Genomic DNA, 19,375 nt, shown 5'->3' on the forward strand with positions numbered 1-19,375 from the left:
ATCAGGCTGAAGGCAAATGCAAAGCAGCATAGTAGGTTTCTGCAGCCAGTTCAAAAACTTAAGATGAATGTAAAGGATGGCAGAGAGCAGTGTGCAACATAGCTCAAGGGAGACAGAAGGAACGATAAGAAGACATATAGTGTTATCTTAGACACCGATCTTCTGTCTTCTTCAAATTGAATGGCCAGTCTGTTGTGCTTGACACAATTTCAGTTGTGCTTAACACAAATGAACGTCTTGGAATGAAAAGCTGCTCTGACTTGAGGCAATGCAATCAATGCCTAACATAAATCTATTTCCTATAAGTTATTCTACTGTTCTTATTGAATTCACCAGTGACAATCTACAACATTGTAAAAAGAATGTAAAAACACTGTAAAAGAAACAGCTACCTGGCCTACTTTCCATCTGCCATATTTATCACCTACATTTCCCCCTCTGCTTCAAGGCTTGGGCAGAGTACATAGCTGGATGTTTTTTCTACTTTTAGTCTTATTAAATAATTTTCACTGATCCCTTCAATCTTCCAAAGCAAACTCCACATTGCTTGCTATGGAAATTACTGGGATTCCTGAAGGCCTGCAAGACTATTGAGAAACAGACTTTTTACACATGGTTAGAGACTGGAAGGCATGGAGTAGGTGTTTTATAAGTATTATGCAGATTTCTCAAACTAAATGGGGCAGCCAGTACCATTGGACAAACCTATTTTTTTTTGAACTCTAGCCAGCTTTGTGAGCCTACATAACAGGGTGTGCTCAACGTTCTTGAACCCTTTCATAAATACAGTTTCCCACTAATTTCCTCCTAACTAATAGCAAACAAGGCTTAAAAGCTTCCATTTCATAATTGCTACTTGTTGCTCCAGGATGAGAACAGTTCTTGTCTTGCCCTTAGTGTAGAATGTGGAGCTCTACATCTGAAAGCACTAGGTGCCTCTGCTTGTCATACCATGTTGCACAATGATACAACCCTCTTGTTTTTCCCAGGACTCAAATTCCTCCACAGCATTTCACCTTACACATAAAGCTGCAAAACCATACCTGCAGCATCCACTGTCCACAGATGCCCAGCTAAGCCTGAAGAGTGTAGTTACCTCATACCACATTCACTTTGGAAGAAGAAAGAGAAGAAAAAGCCCAAACCTCCATGCAAGCTGTAGATGAAGGGGATAAACTAGAATAATTTAGGAGAATGTGGTTTGCAGCACTCTGCTGGCACAATTTCAGAATTCACATTAAGTACAAAGAAACTTGGAGTATATCTTAAAACATGAAATACAAATACCCACATTCTACTGACACTTTTGAGTAAAGCAAAAATGACAACCTTCTATAAAGTAAGCAGAAATAATTTCTGCTTTCTGACTCTTAAAAAAGGTTGGCTATGCTGAAAACACATGAAAATAATTTGTCCTTGACATTCACATTAACGAAAATATATTCTAAGTGTATGGCAAGAGTGCTGTAGGAACACTGTCAAGGTGAAAACACTACTCTTGGTAAAAGAGTGAATTACTTCTGATGTGACCATCTGCAGAATATTACCACTGGGCAATTGTGTAAAACTTACTAGATTTGGACCTCATTATTTTATAATGGAGACTACTAGCTACTTCCCATGTGGAAAAGGTGAAGGATTCACAATGAAAAGGCTAATGTGATGTTTCTGAAAGTACAGATCAGCTGTTGAATTTAGAATATAAACCGTATCTCCAAATCCTATTGGACTCTCCATAAGGACTGTACTACATTACCGGTCGTAAGGTATTATAGAAGGATTTCAAACTGAAGTAAAGTGGGTGCTGGATGCTGTAGGATCCACCCCAAATTACACAGGAGAAAAACTCATGTGTATGCTAATTTTATTCCTGTGACTTTCTGCATAATGCAGACTTTCATATGCTTCTGCCACCTTCCCCACACACAGAAATCAACATCACTGATCTGGAATACTGTGTCTTTTTCATCATTTCCCTTAATTTACAGTTCTCCCCATCTCCATCCATCCATCCATGGAGTTGAGAGAAGCTCACATACCAGAAAAACTCATGTCAGTATAATTTTTTAATCCTTTATTCAACCAGCCTTCTGGATTATTTGATAGTTTAAAATAAAACTTTTATCTCAAAATAATCCCTTGCCCTGACTCTCTTTCCTACACATCTGAGGGCCTAAGCTGCTATGACAGGAAGAGGCTCTGGCTTGCTGCTATGTTATGTGCTTTTGCACATACATCACTCAAGTCATGCAACAATCATCCAAGCTTGCTCCAACACCACTTCCTAGAATGTTCCTGTTATGCCCTGAGTCTTTCCTGGTCTAGTCATTCAACAATTACACATTATTCTTCATAAAATTTGTTTGACTTTCAAATAAATAAAACAAAATACAAAACTTTCTTTTTTTAATGGTTAAACCACGATGAAATGGGACAGTTCTGTTAAAGCAAGCAGGAATACACGATTGCGTAGTATCCTTCCAATATACAGACTAAAGGACTCATACATACGTGGATAAAATAATGTAAATACATTCTTACACATCGATCGCAGAACGCACACTGCTGTATTTATGAGCAGCACTGATAGACTCTCTCTCTTACTTAGCCTCCTTCCTCACGACCGTAGGAGTCTGGGTCCCAAGTCTGACCAGATCACTGCAGCCTTACTTAGACGGCTGGCTGCACATGAATCCCCGCAGTACTTATGTATCGGGACAATTAATGTGGATTAATTAGATGGTAATCTAGCCCTGACAAGGCTCCATCAGTACAGACTACTCACCTGATAGTTGTATAATACTGGCAGGTCAACGTGGATATTTTTCACAGTTCCATCATACCATTCGAACTGCATCATCGCTTTCTGGAAGAATAAATAATACAGTTATGTGTTTAGAGAAGCCTATATAAGCTTTACTAACATGGAATTTGTTCCTGAATCACTCTTAAGAATGCCATAAGTATCTGATTTGAATCTATGACTAAAATTTCAGTTAAAGCCTGAAGAATTTCACTAACTTATCAAGTACTGATTTTAATTAGAAAAGCGTAGCAATAAAAAGAACAAAAAACCCAAACAATGACCATAAAAAGGGTCCTTATCACTTACCTCATGTAGAGTTGATGATACTGTCTTTTTAAGAATAGGTACAAATTCTTTCACAGGAGAGAAAGCATTGGGCGCCAAAACTTGATAAAGGTTTAACTTTTTAGCTACAGTAAGGAACAAAGAAATTATATAAAACACACAATCTTTAATTAATGTTTCATACCTGTTAAGCTTTTATTTCTGTGCTACCTTTCAATCCATTTGTCTTTAACCAGTCTGTTGAGGTTTTGGCCAGAACACATGGTGTTTGAATAATTAATGGTCCTTTGCACTTTGGAGGCTTTGCTAAGAAGTTGGAAGGTGCTGTATTTGCAAATTTGGTGGAAACCTAAAATGGATTTTAAGAAAAACTTTTTCAAGTTTTAGCATAATTTTTTCTACCCTCAGTTCAAAATATCCAGCGTGGAATATTAGCTTATGTTCAGCAAAGTACTGGGATTTCAACAAGTAAAATACATTGAAAATAGCTATCATTGGTCCTCCTAAAAATGAGGCTTGGGGGACCATGTTCCATTAACTCTACTGTGTTTGCCACCATGAAAAATCCACAGGGAAATTACAATATTATGGTTATACATACTAGCATCAAAACAGCCAATTATTTCTCTAAGAAAAGTAAGTAGGAAAAAGATCTTCGTTATACATAGATCAAATCTCAGCTGCTCCATTTTCTACCTGCATTGAGTCAGATGAACCACATTCTACCTTCACTCCCACCAGTGGGAGCAAGACAAGAAAAACTCCTATTGGGCACTAGAATTTCCTTATTTCAGAAAGGGGTAAGAGACCTTTGTTTTACTGTTGGAACTTAATTTAAATGATCATGCATACAGTTAGGCTCGCAATTCTCTTAGGTTTCCATTAGGATCATGGGATATTATTTTCATGATTGTGGGATATTATTTTCACTGCATTTTGGTTGGTTTATAAAACTTGCTGCATTTTGGAGAATGTTTAGCAAAATATCTCCTTTACTGGTTCTAGCCTTAATTTGCTCTTACAATGGATGGCAAACACATACTATTCAAAGTTCACTTAATAAAATATATGATTTTTTTTTTTCATATTGTGAACATTAAAAACTTCTACCCGATACTTCAAAGTACATCTGAAAATGAAAAGATACATACATCTGCTATTCTACTACTAAGTGAGCCACCAACTCTTTGAAAAGTCTGTTTGATGCTCTTGAGTAGGTCCTTAGCCTTCTGGGATTCCTGAAGTAGCAGATGAACATCACTGCTATCAAAATTCTGTACATATAAAAACAAAGGGGGGGAAAAAAAGTTAACTGCTATTCAAATACCAACTGCACACAGCTTTCTTACTTTGGTGTGCATACTTTTATACAAAACTGCTTAGCATAGCACAACTGAGCGTAAATGTATCTAATGCACTGCATATAAGTTATTCATAATTTTATAAACAAGATATTATTTTATTATTTTGAATTGGTCTACAATAAGCCACTGCTTTCATCCTGTTCCTCAGCTTTAAATCAGTGAACAGTGTCTGCAAAATTTATTGTGCTTTTAGGAATGCATTTTCTATTGCAGAATGAATGAACCACAGGTTTATTGACCACACCCTCACCACTTCTATGATACAGACTTTTAGCACCAGGTATTGCTATAAACTTCTCAGATGATAATTGGTTTAACTTCTAGAAGTGATGAATCATCAAAAAGAGAGAAAAATGTGTTGCCTCCTAGCTGTCACCTACCTCTCCCTTTGAAGAGTAGCAATGATAACGGCCTCTTACAGCTTTTGCAAGGTTCTTTAGAACTGCCTACATATATAAATATGAAGAGAAATAGTTACTTTGATTTGGTAGTCTCTTTTGACAGCATAGGTTGTTGGTATTCAGTTCTCAATTAGAGACAGAGAAAGACTCTTTGAGGTACATGTAGTGAGAAAGCCAAAGTAATTGTTTTCCTACCAGTCTTCCATTAACATGGCTGACAAACTAACTCAGTAAAGAAATTCACAAAATGGGCAGTAAGGGTCAAGTTCATTCACCTTGTGTTAAAATGCCAGTCACTTTCTCTTCCTTTGAAGGCAGGCTTGTGCTAGTCAGATCAAAGGCATATCACTGAAGTCTACAAGTATATATTTTAGATTATCCTTCTCCTGCCCACAATTAACTCTTAAATCCTTTGCTGCTTTTTTCACCTCTCCCATCTCCTCCTCTCCTACTATCCACCACTGCAATCCTTTTCCCCACACTTGCAATACCCTTACTGCATCCAATCTTCTCTTACCAGGATTTCAACCATGTCCTCCCTAGCACTGAAGTCACTACATGCCTTAGGAATAAGCTTAAACAAGCAATCAACACCTAAACCCAAGTTTCTATGCAGAAACTAATCAAAGGTAACTGCTTATCCTTCTGTCCTCCTCTTCCTTCAGGCAGTCACTGCTAACATCCAAACCACTGTCCATGATCAACACTAACTGGAGCAAGGCTGCTAGGTCTTGAACCGATGCTATTCCATACAAAAATAGTCCTATCCCAGAGACTGCTATACTCAAATGATCTCACTCCCAAGTCCCTCCCTTTCTCCTACTACCCCTCCCCTTACCCATTTGTCCTTAATGCAATATTGTCTACCTGATTTTTCTGCTTTCACCTGCAAAAGAGCTCTTAGTCCCAAATTCTTCTCTAAACACACAGGATGATTATCTGGAAATAATCACTTCCCTTCAGCTGCCAAGCCTGTCAACACCACTTAGTTGCCACTTCTGGCTTTGGTATGAACCATGATGAATCCTTCAAACTACTTTTTTCATGTGTGCAAATCTGCTCTAAATAAAATACAACTCTAGATCTAGAGTTTTTAAATGAGTAAGTTAGGTTCCCCACAAGTTTATGAGAAAATATTGCAGCTGAATAGAAGACAAATGACAGGACACTTAACGAAGTAAGTATTAACAAAATTACTTACAAGAGAAGCAGGATTGCTGCAGTCATATGTAATAGCATGAGTCTGCAGTTTTCTCCCCAGCATACACTGCTGAACATAGTCAGATAATATTTCCAGAGACTGATCAGGGCTGATATAAATAGATAAGTAAAAAAAAAAAAAAATCAGCAATGACAGTAATCAAATGGGGGGAAAAGGCCATACTGAAGAAGACAGGGAAGAAAACTAAGTGGGAAAGAAGTAACAAATCATAGAAATCCAGTCATTTAGCATAACCTGACTTCTTCCTCTTTCAACAGTTACTGAGGTACCACTACTGGGGTTTGGTTCTGTCCTGAAAATCTGATTGGTAATAAAAGCACTAAGATTCTATTCCAGTTCATAACATCTTGTAAATTAAATGTTCTAAATTATTCCTTGCTAGCCCTGGAAGCTAAAAACCAGGAACTGTGGTTTTGCCCCCTGTGACAAACTGTGATAGAAAGGTTTTCAACTCAGATCTTCACCTGTATGTTAGGATGTCCATTGTCCTCCAAAGGCACCAAAGAAAGTAAAACATTGCTTTGTGTTTAGAACTTAGTGACCCACACAGCCTTCACACCCTGAGTTTTGATGGTTCTTCATGGCTAGTAAAAACCTCTCCTTCAAGCTACATTTCTGCCAGGGACAGAAATTAAGGAAGTTTTCACTTGCACATACTAAAAACTTTTGCTTTCTGTTCAAAGCAGATCTAAGCAAAACTTGGAACCTTTTAATTGAACACTGTGTGTTCAGTAAATTCACTGAAATGTTATCTCAATCACTGTAAATGTCAAGCTTGCCAAGCTTACAACATCCCTTTTTTGCACATTTAAAATATATATAATGAATAAATTAGAAGTATGATAACACTCCCAGAATCCTTACTGTAGTCTTTTTCTTGTAATCCAGTCTCTAGTACTGCAAGATTTCAAATGATGACAGCAGAACTTCAGAATTTAAGTCCACAATGGATCTAATCTCAGCCTGGTTTAATTTATTTAATCAGACATTTTAAGTTTCCCATCAGCACCAAGATCAGAGAGAAGACTATCTTTGAATTCTTAATGCTACTTTACAGCAAAATCTAGCTCATCGTCTAATCTTCCCAGAGGTATGGACCCTTTCATTGACATCCTTAACGATGTTGAAGGATTTTTATTGATGTAGCATTAGAGCTAGCACATTCTCAATGGATTACTGCGATAACTGATCCGCAAAGGAAAAACATAGCTTCCTATCAGAAAAGAAGATTCATAAATGATAAAAAAAAAGAAGAAATAATGCAATTCATTAGTATGAAATAAAAATACATAAAACCTGAAACTTAAATTTTCTATTTATTTGTGTATGAAGTTCAGATTATTGTACCAATTCTGTATCCAAATTAAAGCTGGTTGTTACAACAGATAATGAATTTACCAGTTTCCTACAATAAGAACCAGAGAATTCAGTTCTTTTATTGTAAAGACATGTTTTAAGGCTTTCAGCAAATTGCAGCCTCGACCAGGCTCCAGCTCTTGTATCCACTGTCTTGCTTCATGTAGCCTAGGGGGGAAAAAAAAAATAAAAGGAATAGGTACACTTAATGTACAGGTGCTAAGTAAGATAAATTATGAAGATTGCTACAAACCACAGGAGCTGTTAAGATATTTTATGCATGAACAACCAGCTTGAAATCACTGACTGAACTTAAAATCCATTGCTTTTTTTCCCCCATCTTACACATCACTGCAGGCACAAGATGAAAACCACCATTTATTATCTACAAGAGATTGCTCTAATTAGAGACCTTGTTTGAAACACCTTTATTTTTCAGAGAAATTAACTTACTTACATGTGAACATTGATGTTTTTTGGATTTTCCCACAGAGGTGAAATTTCTGTACTGAATGAGAGGCAGTACAATTGCTTCTTATAACATAGCTGTTCATCTATTAAGCACTAATAAATAAAAAATTGTTAATGCATTACTATCCATGCTGCTTCTAGTACGGTTATTATCTAAAAGAACAAAAATAGTAATTTCCTAAAAATAGCTGACAGCAATATTTTCAGCTAGTACAGAGAAAAACTTCCAAGCAAAAGTCATACAGATTCAAATATTTGGTAAGGAGTACAGAGACAAAACCTGCAAACCTATGGTAATCCATACAGTTTGTTAATGGGGCAGAAGGCAGGGAGTATCTGTTGTACTGGTATCAGTTTTCTTCTTCAGTTGACAATCACGTGAAACAATATACTAATCTAGAACAGCCACGTTCACCTATCAAGTGATTACTAAAAAATGTTTAGTATGTATTCATGGATAGGGTTAAATAATAGTTCAGGTATTAAGGCTAAGCCAATGAGACTAAGTGCTACTCTTGTTTTCTTGAAGCAGTTTTATTTAAAACACACAAATGAAAAATGCAGATAATATAAATAAAATTTAAATAATTCCTGAATACAGGATATTAGATTATACAACGTTTCAAAGTTAGACAGTAAAACAGCTACATTCTATCTTCCTTCCTTACCACAAAAGTTTTATAAAAATACAGAGCACAATAAAGAACAAGTTTCTTTCGGGACTTCAGGAAGTGATTAACTCATCACGGTTCTGACCAAAATTGTGAAGTGTGCCATGCTGTGACAAAACACAATGGCATAAGGAAACTATAAATAGCTCTGTGTAGAACTTGGTTCTAGCTCTTACAGCTGTTTCTGTTAGGCAAGTTTATTCCATAGAGAGTGCAGATACAAGAACTGAGAAACTTCCAAACATTAATATGAAAATACTATTATTATGGTACATACTGGAGTTTGTTTGGATTTAGACATTGTATATTATGAATTTAAGCTGATTTTTTCTACTTTTTTCCTGGCTTGTAGTTATACAAAAGCTTGATTAGTATGTTATAATTGCCAAAGTCTGCTTTATTCTTACTTACCAAAAGGTCCTTCTGAAAATCCAGTAGTCTAGGTCCATAACTCATATCAGAGACATCAACCACAAGTCCAACTTTGGTTCCTTTTATAACGCCAAACACCTTAAAAGAGAAAAGTCATTGTAAATACTAAATTTATCTAAAGTTTTAAAATGTTAGTTTATGCTGTACAATACCATTTTAAATCAAGTATGAAGTATTTATTTTCACTTTAAGCTTTTTAGCACAAAGATGACACAGTGACAAAGTCAAGGAAAAAAAAAATAAAAAGAGCACTGCCAATTTATCCTTACCAGTGAGTAATATTTGCTTCTTCCCAAGACAACCTATTCATTATTTGAGAGAATAAAAAAAATAACTTTGTCTACAGCACCTCCTTCAGGTTAAATCAAGTAACACAGTGGAAGCTAGATTGGAGTGCTGCTTCTTTCTCTATCCCCTTCAAGAGGGAGTTATGTCTCCCTTTCCTGAGCATTAGCACTGCTAGGCACAATAAGCGATTAACCATCTGTGCAAGAGAGGGCACAAGACAGCTCCACTCCAGTCTGAGAGGTTCAGCTCAGCATTGTCTGCTTGCATTATTTAAATCACACTGAGAGGTCCTGATGATTAAGACTGCCAAGAGAAAGACTAGATCTAGAAAGCAGAAAACCGGATACCAATTAAAAGATCAAGAAAAACAATCCATTGTCAAGGTAAGTATCACTGTACATGATGTGTAACTCATAGTAAATGAAGAAAATATATAAGCTTTCTGGAAGCCACTTTTCACTAGTATTCAAAAGTTAATTTATACTTTAATGCCTTATACAGTTCCATTCTAAAAATATACTACAAAGTGAGTTACCTTTCTGCTGTCCTGCAACAGCCACTGAATTCGATGCTGATAAAGTTCAATCACTCTGACAAAAGGCATAGCACACATTTAGCTAAGGCATTCTCTTGCATTATGTATCAATGTAACATTCAACCATTTGTCTTCATCACATCCTTTTTCTTGCAGATGCAAAATCAGCTTTTAAAAATACTGTTTTCAGTGTTCTCACACTGCTGGTGGTTGCAGGACTAACCATTTATATACTTCTTCCCCTAACACTGTTTGACTGTTAGGTATGCAGCTGTCTGAAAAACTGGATCACTGAAATGTCTTCTAATCAGTTGTTGGGTCTTCTGTTCAGAGATAGGAGAGGGATATTCACCACGTGCATGCGTGAACTGAAGCTCAGGCAAAACTGAGTTTAGTTCACTACACATAGGTTATTGTCAGGACTTACTGTCAGGATGTATTTAATACAAACTGCATTATTCCTTAAGACACTCATAAAATATAACCTTGTGACTGAAAGGCCATGCACTCACTGAAGTGCTAGACTAACTGCAGCACAACTTTAAACAATTTCATTGCAAAACAGGTATAACCTGAGGTAAAACAAAGTGCTTGCTGTCCTCCAAGACTGTTTTACTTCAACCAATTCAATTTTAATACCATGTGCATAGGTTTTACAATTTGACAAACAGAAAGTTTAAATCAACATTTCAAAGGGGGAAAAACTTTTTGCTTTTTCAAAACACAAAAGCTACTTCTTTTTTAAACCAGATTTGCAGATAGTTTGCTGAGATGGTGCAGGGCCCAAATACTCAAGGTGGACTTTCTGAAGACTCTGGATCTTCATGACAGTGAGGTACGCTGAAGTAGTGGCACTCCTACAGTCTAACAAGTATTGTTAAGACTAGCAAAAACATTATGACTACAGCTCATTTAACCTATTAATTAAATGTTTTATTCAATTTGTTTATAAATGTAGAATTCACTTATAAAACTTTTAACTTCCACATACCATCACTACATCCATGACTTGAAACTAATGCAAGTTACAGTAAACATAACACACAAATAAACAGTATTACCTGTGAAAACCCAGCCGCTCACTAGCTGCCTTCTTAAAATGAGCTGCTTCAGTTCAAAATCTGGTTGACAGGTATCTTCATTAAAAAAATAAAACCCCCTCACCTGTAGTGGCACATAATTCTCACCCACCCTAAATTTCAGCAGAAGGGGTTTAACGCTGAGATACTCTGAAGTTCCCAGATAACAAATTCGGATTTAAAACAGTACCTGTAATCATGGGGGATGAGGATATATAATCAGTTATGCATCAGAATCATAAACAAGATGGATACTTACTCAGAAAGTCTGGACTCAAAATCATTAACAGTCTCTTCTGTAAACTCTACCTCTTCAACACCGTTTCTTGAATTCCTGGAACACTATGCAGAATTAGCATCAGAGATACACACAAATTAGGACTGACTAAAGAAAGGGCAGGGTTACACTTACAAGATAATAGTGCCTTCATTTATCAGATGCTCTAATGTTAGTTGCAAGGAATCTAAACTGTAGTTTCTTAGCCATTCTTCTGTGGTTTGCATCTTTTCAGACTGTATTTCCTTCATTTGCACTTTCTATAGATCAAATAAGAAAAAATTAAATGCAGTGTGAGAAAATAAACGTGCTGTTCAAATGTGACAAAAATGTAAGCCCTAAGGACAGCTGCTGGTAGGCAGTGCATATCCAAGAACATAACTTGAGGTATTGGCATACTCTTTTGAATGTGGGATGCAAAGGAAAAAGTTTAAGAATATCATCAGATTGTGAGCTAAAGGAACAGGAAGGAAAGATTAGTTTGGAGGATACAGTAAGGAAGACAAGAAATAGGAGAATTTAATAAAAGAAATACCCCAGTGATTTAGCAGAGAGGAATTAAAACTAAGCATTACTGAAACCTGCCCCACATAGTTTGAAGGGGTATATATTGAATTCTGCTTTTCTAAAGAAGAATGCAGTATCAACAGTTGATCTACCTTTATTGTTTTGCCTGATTTGTTCAGACTGATTCATCTCTGCAGAGAAACTATATGTAGTTTCATAATTTTAGTGAAATTGTCTGTGTGTATATTTGTGAAAAAATATACTGGTTGTCTATCAGCTTAATTATTCCCCATTCTGTATTTATAGTGGGTATGTGTTGCTTTCTAGTTGCTCCATTTAGCAGGAAAACTTGCCTACCAGCAGATTGTGTGTCTTGTTGATATGTATTACCAGCAATCCATTATCTGGTCCTAGATGAGACATAGTAAAATCGTGCCATGGTGGATGATCACCCTGTAGACTGGATTTTGTGGTCACCCTGCAAGACAATTTTATGGGATGACTTTATTACCCATAATATTTCTGTATTGTCATAAAGTCTTCACAAGTTTTTTCTGTAGGAACTGTTTTACACTTTGATATTTAGTTACACGTTCCATTTGATATAAGTGTTTTGAAGGGACATAGTACGTAAGTTTATATGAGCTACAGTTATTTACTCCTTATCTACATATGAAGTCCCAACAAGATTTTATAACAGTATCCTCACCCAACTTTTTCCAAAAACTGATCATTGTCCAGCAACTGTGCCATATTCCTGATGTGTGTATCCATTACATGAATAGAGAGCCTTGTTAAAAAAAATGCAAAAAGACAAAGTATTAAAAAGCTTAAATAATCAAGAATATGTGCTATAAAAAAAGGTATTAATATTGTCAGCAACTTATATGATAATTACATTGCATATGGGACAACAGCAAATTAAAAAACAGCTGCAAAGAGAAGCTACAATTATCCATATATAGAAAACACCTTGAAGGACTATTCTACAAGAGGCATTTGTTAAGGGGTTTTATGCAGTGAATTATATGTATACACTGCTGCTAGAAGACAAGCTACGCACCTCAAACAGAAAAAAAAAAAAAGATTAACCAGAGCAAAACCCAGAGATCTACGGGCGACGGCGACTCGCGGTGGGGCCAAAGGGGCAGCGGGAGCAGCCGGGCTGCGACACGCGGGGACGGACGGCTGCTCTCGTGTTTGGGGCGCTGTAAGAGCAGGGCAAAACCGATCAAAAATCCTGCTTTTCACTTCGCTGGACTCAGCCGTCTCACTCTATCCCCAGCCGCCCGTTGCCCTCCAGCTCACCAGCGGGTGTCAGAGTAGCTCTCTCCCCGCGCCGTCTCGTCCCGTCCCCTCCCCCGAGACTCCCCTCACCTCCACCGACCCCGCGCCGTCCAGACCCGAGACTCACCTCACCGGGGAAAAGGCTCCCCCTTCCCCGCCTCCCCCCCAACCTGGGCACGTCCCGGAATCCTGGGCGGACACCGCGCCGCTGACAGGGATCCCCTAAGCCCCCTCAGCATCGTTAGGCCAAGGAACCTCCCGTCACTCACCCGACCCTTCCTGCCGTGCGGGCCGGGTGCCGGCCGGGCCCGGGAGCAACCCAGCCCCACGCCCCGCCGTGTTACGGCGTTGCCGGTGGAGACCGAGCGGCTGCCCGCGGGAGGAGCCGCGCCGCTTCCCGCCGCCTGAGGGCGGGCGTGGGCAGGAACCCGCCGGAGTGAGGAGACACCCGGGCGAGGCGGAGGCCGCATCCAGTCAGCGCAGCCGGAGCCAGTCGCTTTAGTAGACAATTTATTTTGATAAACTTGCTCAATAACAAAAATACAAGTGAAGAAAATTATGTTCATTTTATACAGTTTGTATTAACATTTGTTCGGAAATCATTAATTGAAAAGTGTTCTAACCAATTAGAAAACAATCCTCAGTAAAGGCCGGGGCGGGGGATGCAGACGGTCAGGCCTCGAGCAGGGAGCGACACGACGCCCAGGCAGGACAGCCGGCTTGCAGACACCATTTCCTTCATTATTTTCATCCTTCACAAAGGTTTTAAAGGATAGCTTTTTTTTTTTTTTTTTTTTTCTTTTTTTTGTGTGTGTGTGTTGGGGCAAACAGCAATCTACAGTTGTGTTCTGAAGTGGTTAAACAACGGCTCTGAAACACAGGTACAATAGGAGGGCCCTGATCTGGCGGCTTTAGTTCAGCCAGAGGACCAGGCTCAGGTGGTGCTGCACACTACCAGCGTCTTTGGGAAACTGGTACCACTTGCCAGCAAGATTAACAACAGAAAAGTATGTTTATGTTAAATGGTTAGACTGGTGCGTGCAGGGAAGCAGATCCTCCCCAGGTCTGAGACAAACAGCTTCCAGGAGATTATTTCATCTGAGTTCAATGATAAGATTTATACAGATGAATTAACTAGTTTTCCTTCTGAAGGTATTTTAAGTTTCCGATCTTACATTTTGTTAGCCAAATAAATGACAAAGTGTGCCATTATGATGGGACCTCAAACCTTCAGGGGAATTTTGAAGACAACTAAATTAGAACCCTGCTGACACATGAAATGAGCTGTCCTTCAAAAAGTTAAATACAATGGCTGGCAAAATCAGGAAAGTTTATGTAAACACTGAACACAAATACGGGATCACCTTTGGAGAAGATTCATATGGAAACATTGCTTTACATGAACTGAAAAAGTCTACAGATGATTAGGCATGTTCAATGCAAACTTCCTTTAGTTTAAAACAAAACCTTGTGCAAATAAAACCTATAAATAGTCTTCAGCAGATTTTACAGTGATGATCTTAGGTATGAAAAGAACGCACACAACTTTAAAACAAAAGTAACAGACATAAGTATGACAAATGATTGCACCATAAAACAGTGTTTTATATACAGTTTATAAGATATGATTTTTCTGCTATAAATTAATACTGTACTATATAGTACTTAGTGACCTTATTAAAAGCAACTGTTGACAGCTGTCTCTTCAATTACTGGGTGGTTTTTCGCTTGTTTGTTTGTTTGTTTTAATGCAGATGGCTGCATCTATTTCTGGACTTTAAATGCTCAAATATTGAATCAAACAATCTGCTAGTTAAATCTCTGCTATCACTTAATAATTCATAGCAATAGCACTGGCAATGCAGATAAATTTCCAGCCAGCCAGAGTCTGGGTATGCTCCAAAATAAGTGTTTATATTTTTTTATTAAATTATGATCCATTTAATCTAAGCCTAAATCCACTGTATACACCATGTTGCTATAACTGAAATAAGTAAGCTGAGTGTGGGGGAGAAATCTTAGCAGCTGAGAAACTCTTCCCCCCACCTCCGTGTTCCAGTTACAAAAATCTCTTAGAACTATTTACAACAGTGACATTTCTGAAATAAAGAAGAGATTTTTTTTTTATTTTCAACATAATTTATGATCTAAGTTTTAGCGAATATTTCAGCTTAGGATATAGCGGTGATAACACCACAAATTTAGACATGCATCCGGCAGCTGCACCCTGCATTTTATATCCACCAGTATCACTGGGGACCTCAGACTACCCATGCAGATGAAGGCTTAAATTAAGAACCAAATCATATTTAAATCATTACTTCCAAGTAGGTGCTTAGGTGTGTTTACAGATTAGTATACTTCAGAAAAATTTAGTGTTCTATAAACACTCCCTTTTACCTGTGAGTGAGCTGACTGGAAAAAAACCCATCACTTACAGACCAGTCCAGTCAAGTTTGTTCAAAAACGTCAAAAGAAAAAATACTTAATTCAGCAAATAACCTCTTAGTATTAAAATACCTTGGTGAGGGGGAGGACAGGAGCCTGCTGGGGTCTGAATGGCACAGAGTTTAAAAGAATTGTGCAAATCGTCTTATTTTCAAACACTTAAGCTTACGTGGTAAGTGATTATTTTGGAAACTGATGATTATATTTTAACAACCACCTCATTCTAAAATACACTTTCACCAACATTTTAGAAAAATGTCTGTTTAGCAACACAGTCTTTAATAAGCTCAATGAAACAGCACTTGAAACACACTTTTTTTTTTTTTTTTTTTTAACCTGAATCTCAGGTAAACCACGTATTAACTGGAAAATAAATACTGATAGTGCAGGCAGCTTTCCTGGGACACTAAACTGTATGTTCTGCAAGGTTAGCTTGAATAGTGAATTATGATGTCTGTGGATTCAAAGGTTTATCCTTTTGTTGAAAAATAAAACTACCTTTAGTGAGAAATATTTACTCCAACTTGGGTGACCCTTAAATCCACATTTAAAATATCAACTTTAGTAAACAATGCATGTATTATTTAAACAATTATATTGCTCTTTTTTTGATAAAGATGAATTAATACTCAAACGAAAATAAGTTCATCCATCTTTGCAGTGGAATAGTGTGTACATTACTTTAAACATTGTATTTTACATGTGCTAGAGAATTGCTTATCAATGGTAAAATGCTGTGCTTGAACATGTATGAATGCTAATGTAACAGTGCAGTAGAAAAAGAGACTTTCTGTACAACAGTTGCTAATAATTTAAATAGTGTCAGTTTCCCAAAACTAGGATTTTAAGGTATGACATGATCTCACTTTCTACCCTCATATACAAATAAATTACCATAAAAAGAATTTTAGCTTAACTTAAAATTGCACCTAGAAAGGCATGGGATCATTTGTACCTATTACAAAACCTGTTAAAATCAAGGGCTGCTACAAAGAATGAGGTAAACTGAAGACTCTCAGCTATGTGGCCTTCAGAGAAATGGCTTTTTTCTATTGAGTTCTAGTTTTGCACACCACAGTGTTTTGCTAGCAAAGCATTCTGAGTTCTTTTCCAGGAACCATTTGTGTGTATATACATATATATACATATATGTGTATATACACACACATACACATACACACACACTGTATACTGCATCAGCAAAATATATATATATTTATATATATATTTATATAAATATAAGGAAGAAATCCTCCTCTACAATGTTCCTTAGTGTTTTTCTAGAGCTTATGGGGGAGGAGGGGATGTATGTCTTCTTGCTGTTACATACATTTAGAGAACGTGTTTTGATCTATTGGCTTCTTGGTGCAGTAATGCAAGATTGATCCACATTGGTGCCAAAGGCTTTGCTCATCAGAAGGAAGATGTAAAATACTAATCTCCTAAACAGTGAGGCCAGCCTCACTTGAATTCCTCTGCAACCCTCTGGTCTACCACAAAGTTCATAAATACTTTGACTTCCAAATCATTAGACGTTAAAAACAGGAACAGTACAGTAATGTGGGGCATTATGCTTCTCAGTGTAAAGCATTCTTCACTAGTTCCTATCACAGTGCAGACCTGACTGCATTAAATATGCTCAGGAGATCAGTCAGCGTTGTCTGTATTTGGTTATGGGAAAGGCTCTCCTTTTTTCATCCAAAGTGCATAGTGAGAACAAGTCAAAGCATTCCTCTTTTCAGTAAGTGTTTGACAGTCTGATCTAGGCATCCTCCTGAGAATGCAATTATGATGTCTTGCTCTTTTCCAAAATAAAGTCTTGCAGTTCAGACATTCATCAGCCAGGTAAACAAACTTTGCCAGCAAATAGAAGTCCCACTATTGTAAAGAAAATGGATAAGACAAACAGTACATATGAAGACCCAACCACTGTGTTATTGGGTAATTTATATGGTTGACCTCCAACTTCATTGATGTAAAATCCTATTGGAAATATTAGGGCTGCCATACAGAATAGAATCACTGCAAAGAAAAGAGAAAAGAAGAAATGGTCACTGCTGTGTTAAAATATTTACCAGTTCATAGAGCAGACCAGAAAAGTAAGCCAAGTATTCTGACCAAACTGAAGAGCTAAGATATTCCAGTACTTAACTTGCTTTTACAACATTGCTCATCTACTCCCAAGAAAGACTGAAAGACTCCCATTTTGATTGTAATTTCGGTCCTGCTCACTAGATCATGAACTGTCTTTACAGAATAAAAATTTGGTGGATGTACTTCTACCACTGTCCACAAGTTTAGTTACAGAGTTCATTATTTCTCCAGTTATTTTAGAGTAATTTTCCCCCAAAGTCAAGATAAACTAACATTCAACATTGAAGAAACTCCTTTGCTATTATCAGTTGCCTTTTTCCAACGGTAGTTGCCCTCTCTCATTCTTCCACATAAATTCCTTTCCTGTAAAAGTTTTGCTAAAAACAGAAAACACATACATGGTCATTAGAGATTTTTAGATTCAAACATCTAAAGTTATATGAATGTTTCCTTAAGTAGTGCAATATCCTTAAGATTTTCCATTGGAATACAAAGAAAGTTTTCTGATGCAGTTTAATGTAAGCTTCTTAGTGAAAAGCTTCAAATTCAGACTCCATGAACAAAGAGAATCAAGCAATGAGGCTTTTTATTTCACCTGAACAGTTAGACTTATGTACATGGTTTGTGTTTACAACTGACTGTGTAGGTGTACAAAAAAGATGCCAGGACTCCTATTAAAGCCATTCATTAAAATTACATTACAGATTTCACAGGCCTTCAGGTATCAATAGTGGCCAACATTCCTCACAGCACATTTCAGTAGTCTGATCAAATCCAGGAGAGAATATCCAGTGTTGTAATCTCTCCCAGATGACAACTTCAGTGTTCCTGTAACATACCTTTGGGTAAGTAACCCTCTGAAGTTTGAACACAGCAATACGCAGGACTCTACTGTCTTGACCAAGGGAGTGACTTCCAAATATGGCTCCTCTAAGAGGCAAGACATTCTTCACAATAAAAAGGATTAGCTTTTGGTTGGTTTGATTGCATATGCAAAAATATACAATTAGGATTTTTATCAGTATTAGAATAACACAGAATTGTATTTGATTCTACCAGTTCAGTCAACTATTAGTGCTTTATTCCTATATCACTTCTATGTACTTCAACTTTGTTTCAAATCTTATTTATTGTGCATGGAATATGGCATCCCAATACCCATTCAGCCAAACCTCAGTTATATCTGGGGGGAAAGATATCCCACCAACCCTATAAAGCCACATACTACCATCTCCTAACATGATGCACAGCTAATACTGAAGCCTCTCCTAGTCCTTAAAGTCTACCTATAAACTTAGTCACATGAAAAAGAAAATTCAAGCCAAGTTACAATGCTCCTGCCTGAATAAAGTGCACTAAATGCTATTTTTTTTTTCAGTTTTCTCTCAGTTAACACAGACTGCTGCTTTTTGTTTATTAGTAAGACACACAGGTGCTGTCCTAGTCTCCCCTTTTTCTTCGCCACCACACTAAGAGACAGAACAAACTCTGGGGACGCTGTTCCCTGCTTGAGCTTCCACACAAGTCAAACAAGCAACAGTAAAAACCACTGGGAATAGTAATAGCCCTTGTTTTCATCATGGGTTCCTGTGCAAGTCAGCAGTGCTGCAGCTGCTTTTGTTTCCAGAGGTACGTAAAATAAATTCAGCAGCTCACCTGTCCCGTTTGCCTTACCAGGACAAAATCTCTAGTCTTCCCAAATAAGGAAATGATGGGCTGGAGCAGCCTCAATATTTTTTAATGTAACTTCACTACAGCTCTTTCTGACTAAATACACATGCTCCAGTTTATCCAGCTACAGTGTTACATGCCCATACTATTTTTTTTAAAACAGACTCCATGTTTATCAAAG

The 19,375-nt window shown here is 37.4% G+C and overlaps 2 protein-coding genes across 4 annotated transcripts in view; both read right to left on the reverse strand.

Annotated features, from left to right (window-relative positions):
- VWA3A (von Willebrand factor A domain containing 3A) overlaps positions 1 to 13,047 on the reverse strand; it is a 31,967-nt gene extending 18,920 nt beyond the window's left edge. Inside the window, 15 exon segments of the mRNA XM_042798897.1 lie at positions 2,786 to 2,866; positions 3,113 to 3,216; positions 3,302 to 3,440; positions 4,243 to 4,365; positions 4,836 to 4,901; positions 6,058 to 6,166; positions 7,477 to 7,602; positions 7,892 to 7,998; positions 8,988 to 9,086; positions 9,832 to 9,886; positions 11,170 to 11,244; positions 11,323 to 11,447; positions 12,085 to 12,172; positions 12,404 to 12,484; positions 13,003 to 13,047. Coding sequence (XP_042654831.1) covers positions 2,786 to 2,866; positions 3,113 to 3,216; positions 3,302 to 3,440; positions 4,243 to 4,365; positions 4,836 to 4,901; positions 6,058 to 6,166; positions 7,477 to 7,602; positions 7,892 to 7,998; positions 8,988 to 9,086; positions 9,832 to 9,886; positions 11,170 to 11,244; positions 11,323 to 11,447; positions 12,085 to 12,172; positions 12,404 to 12,468 — 1,362 coding nt within the window. The 5' untranslated portion in view covers positions 12,469 to 12,484; positions 13,003 to 13,047.
- Positions 13,048 to 13,731: 684 nt separating this feature from the next.
- Positions 13,732 to 19,375, reverse strand: part of MOSMO (modulator of smoothened) — a 33,304-nt gene continuing 27,660 nt past the window's right edge. Inside the window, exons 3-4 of one of the 3 annotated variants that reach the window (XM_042798814.1) lie at positions 17,797 to 17,900; positions 17,348 to 17,451 (exon numbers count right to left, since the gene is read on the reverse strand). In XM_042798814.1, coding sequence (XP_042654748.1) covers positions 17,449 to 17,451; positions 17,797 to 17,900 — 107 coding nt within the window. In that variant the 3' untranslated portion in view covers positions 17,348 to 17,448. Of the gene's footprint in view, positions 17,452 to 17,796; positions 17,901 to 19,375 lie in introns of all 3 variants that reach the window. The other 2 variants (XM_042798813.1, XR_006165870.1) reach the window with 2 other exon arrangements.

This window comes from Tyto alba, unplaced genomic scaffold (assembly GCF_018691265.1).
Source record: "Tyto alba isolate M040663 unplaced genomic scaffold, T.alba_DEE_v4.0 Super-Scaffold_28, whole genome shotgun sequence".
Taxonomy (NCBI): Eukaryota; Metazoa; Chordata; class Aves; order Strigiformes; family Tytonidae; genus Tyto; species Tyto alba.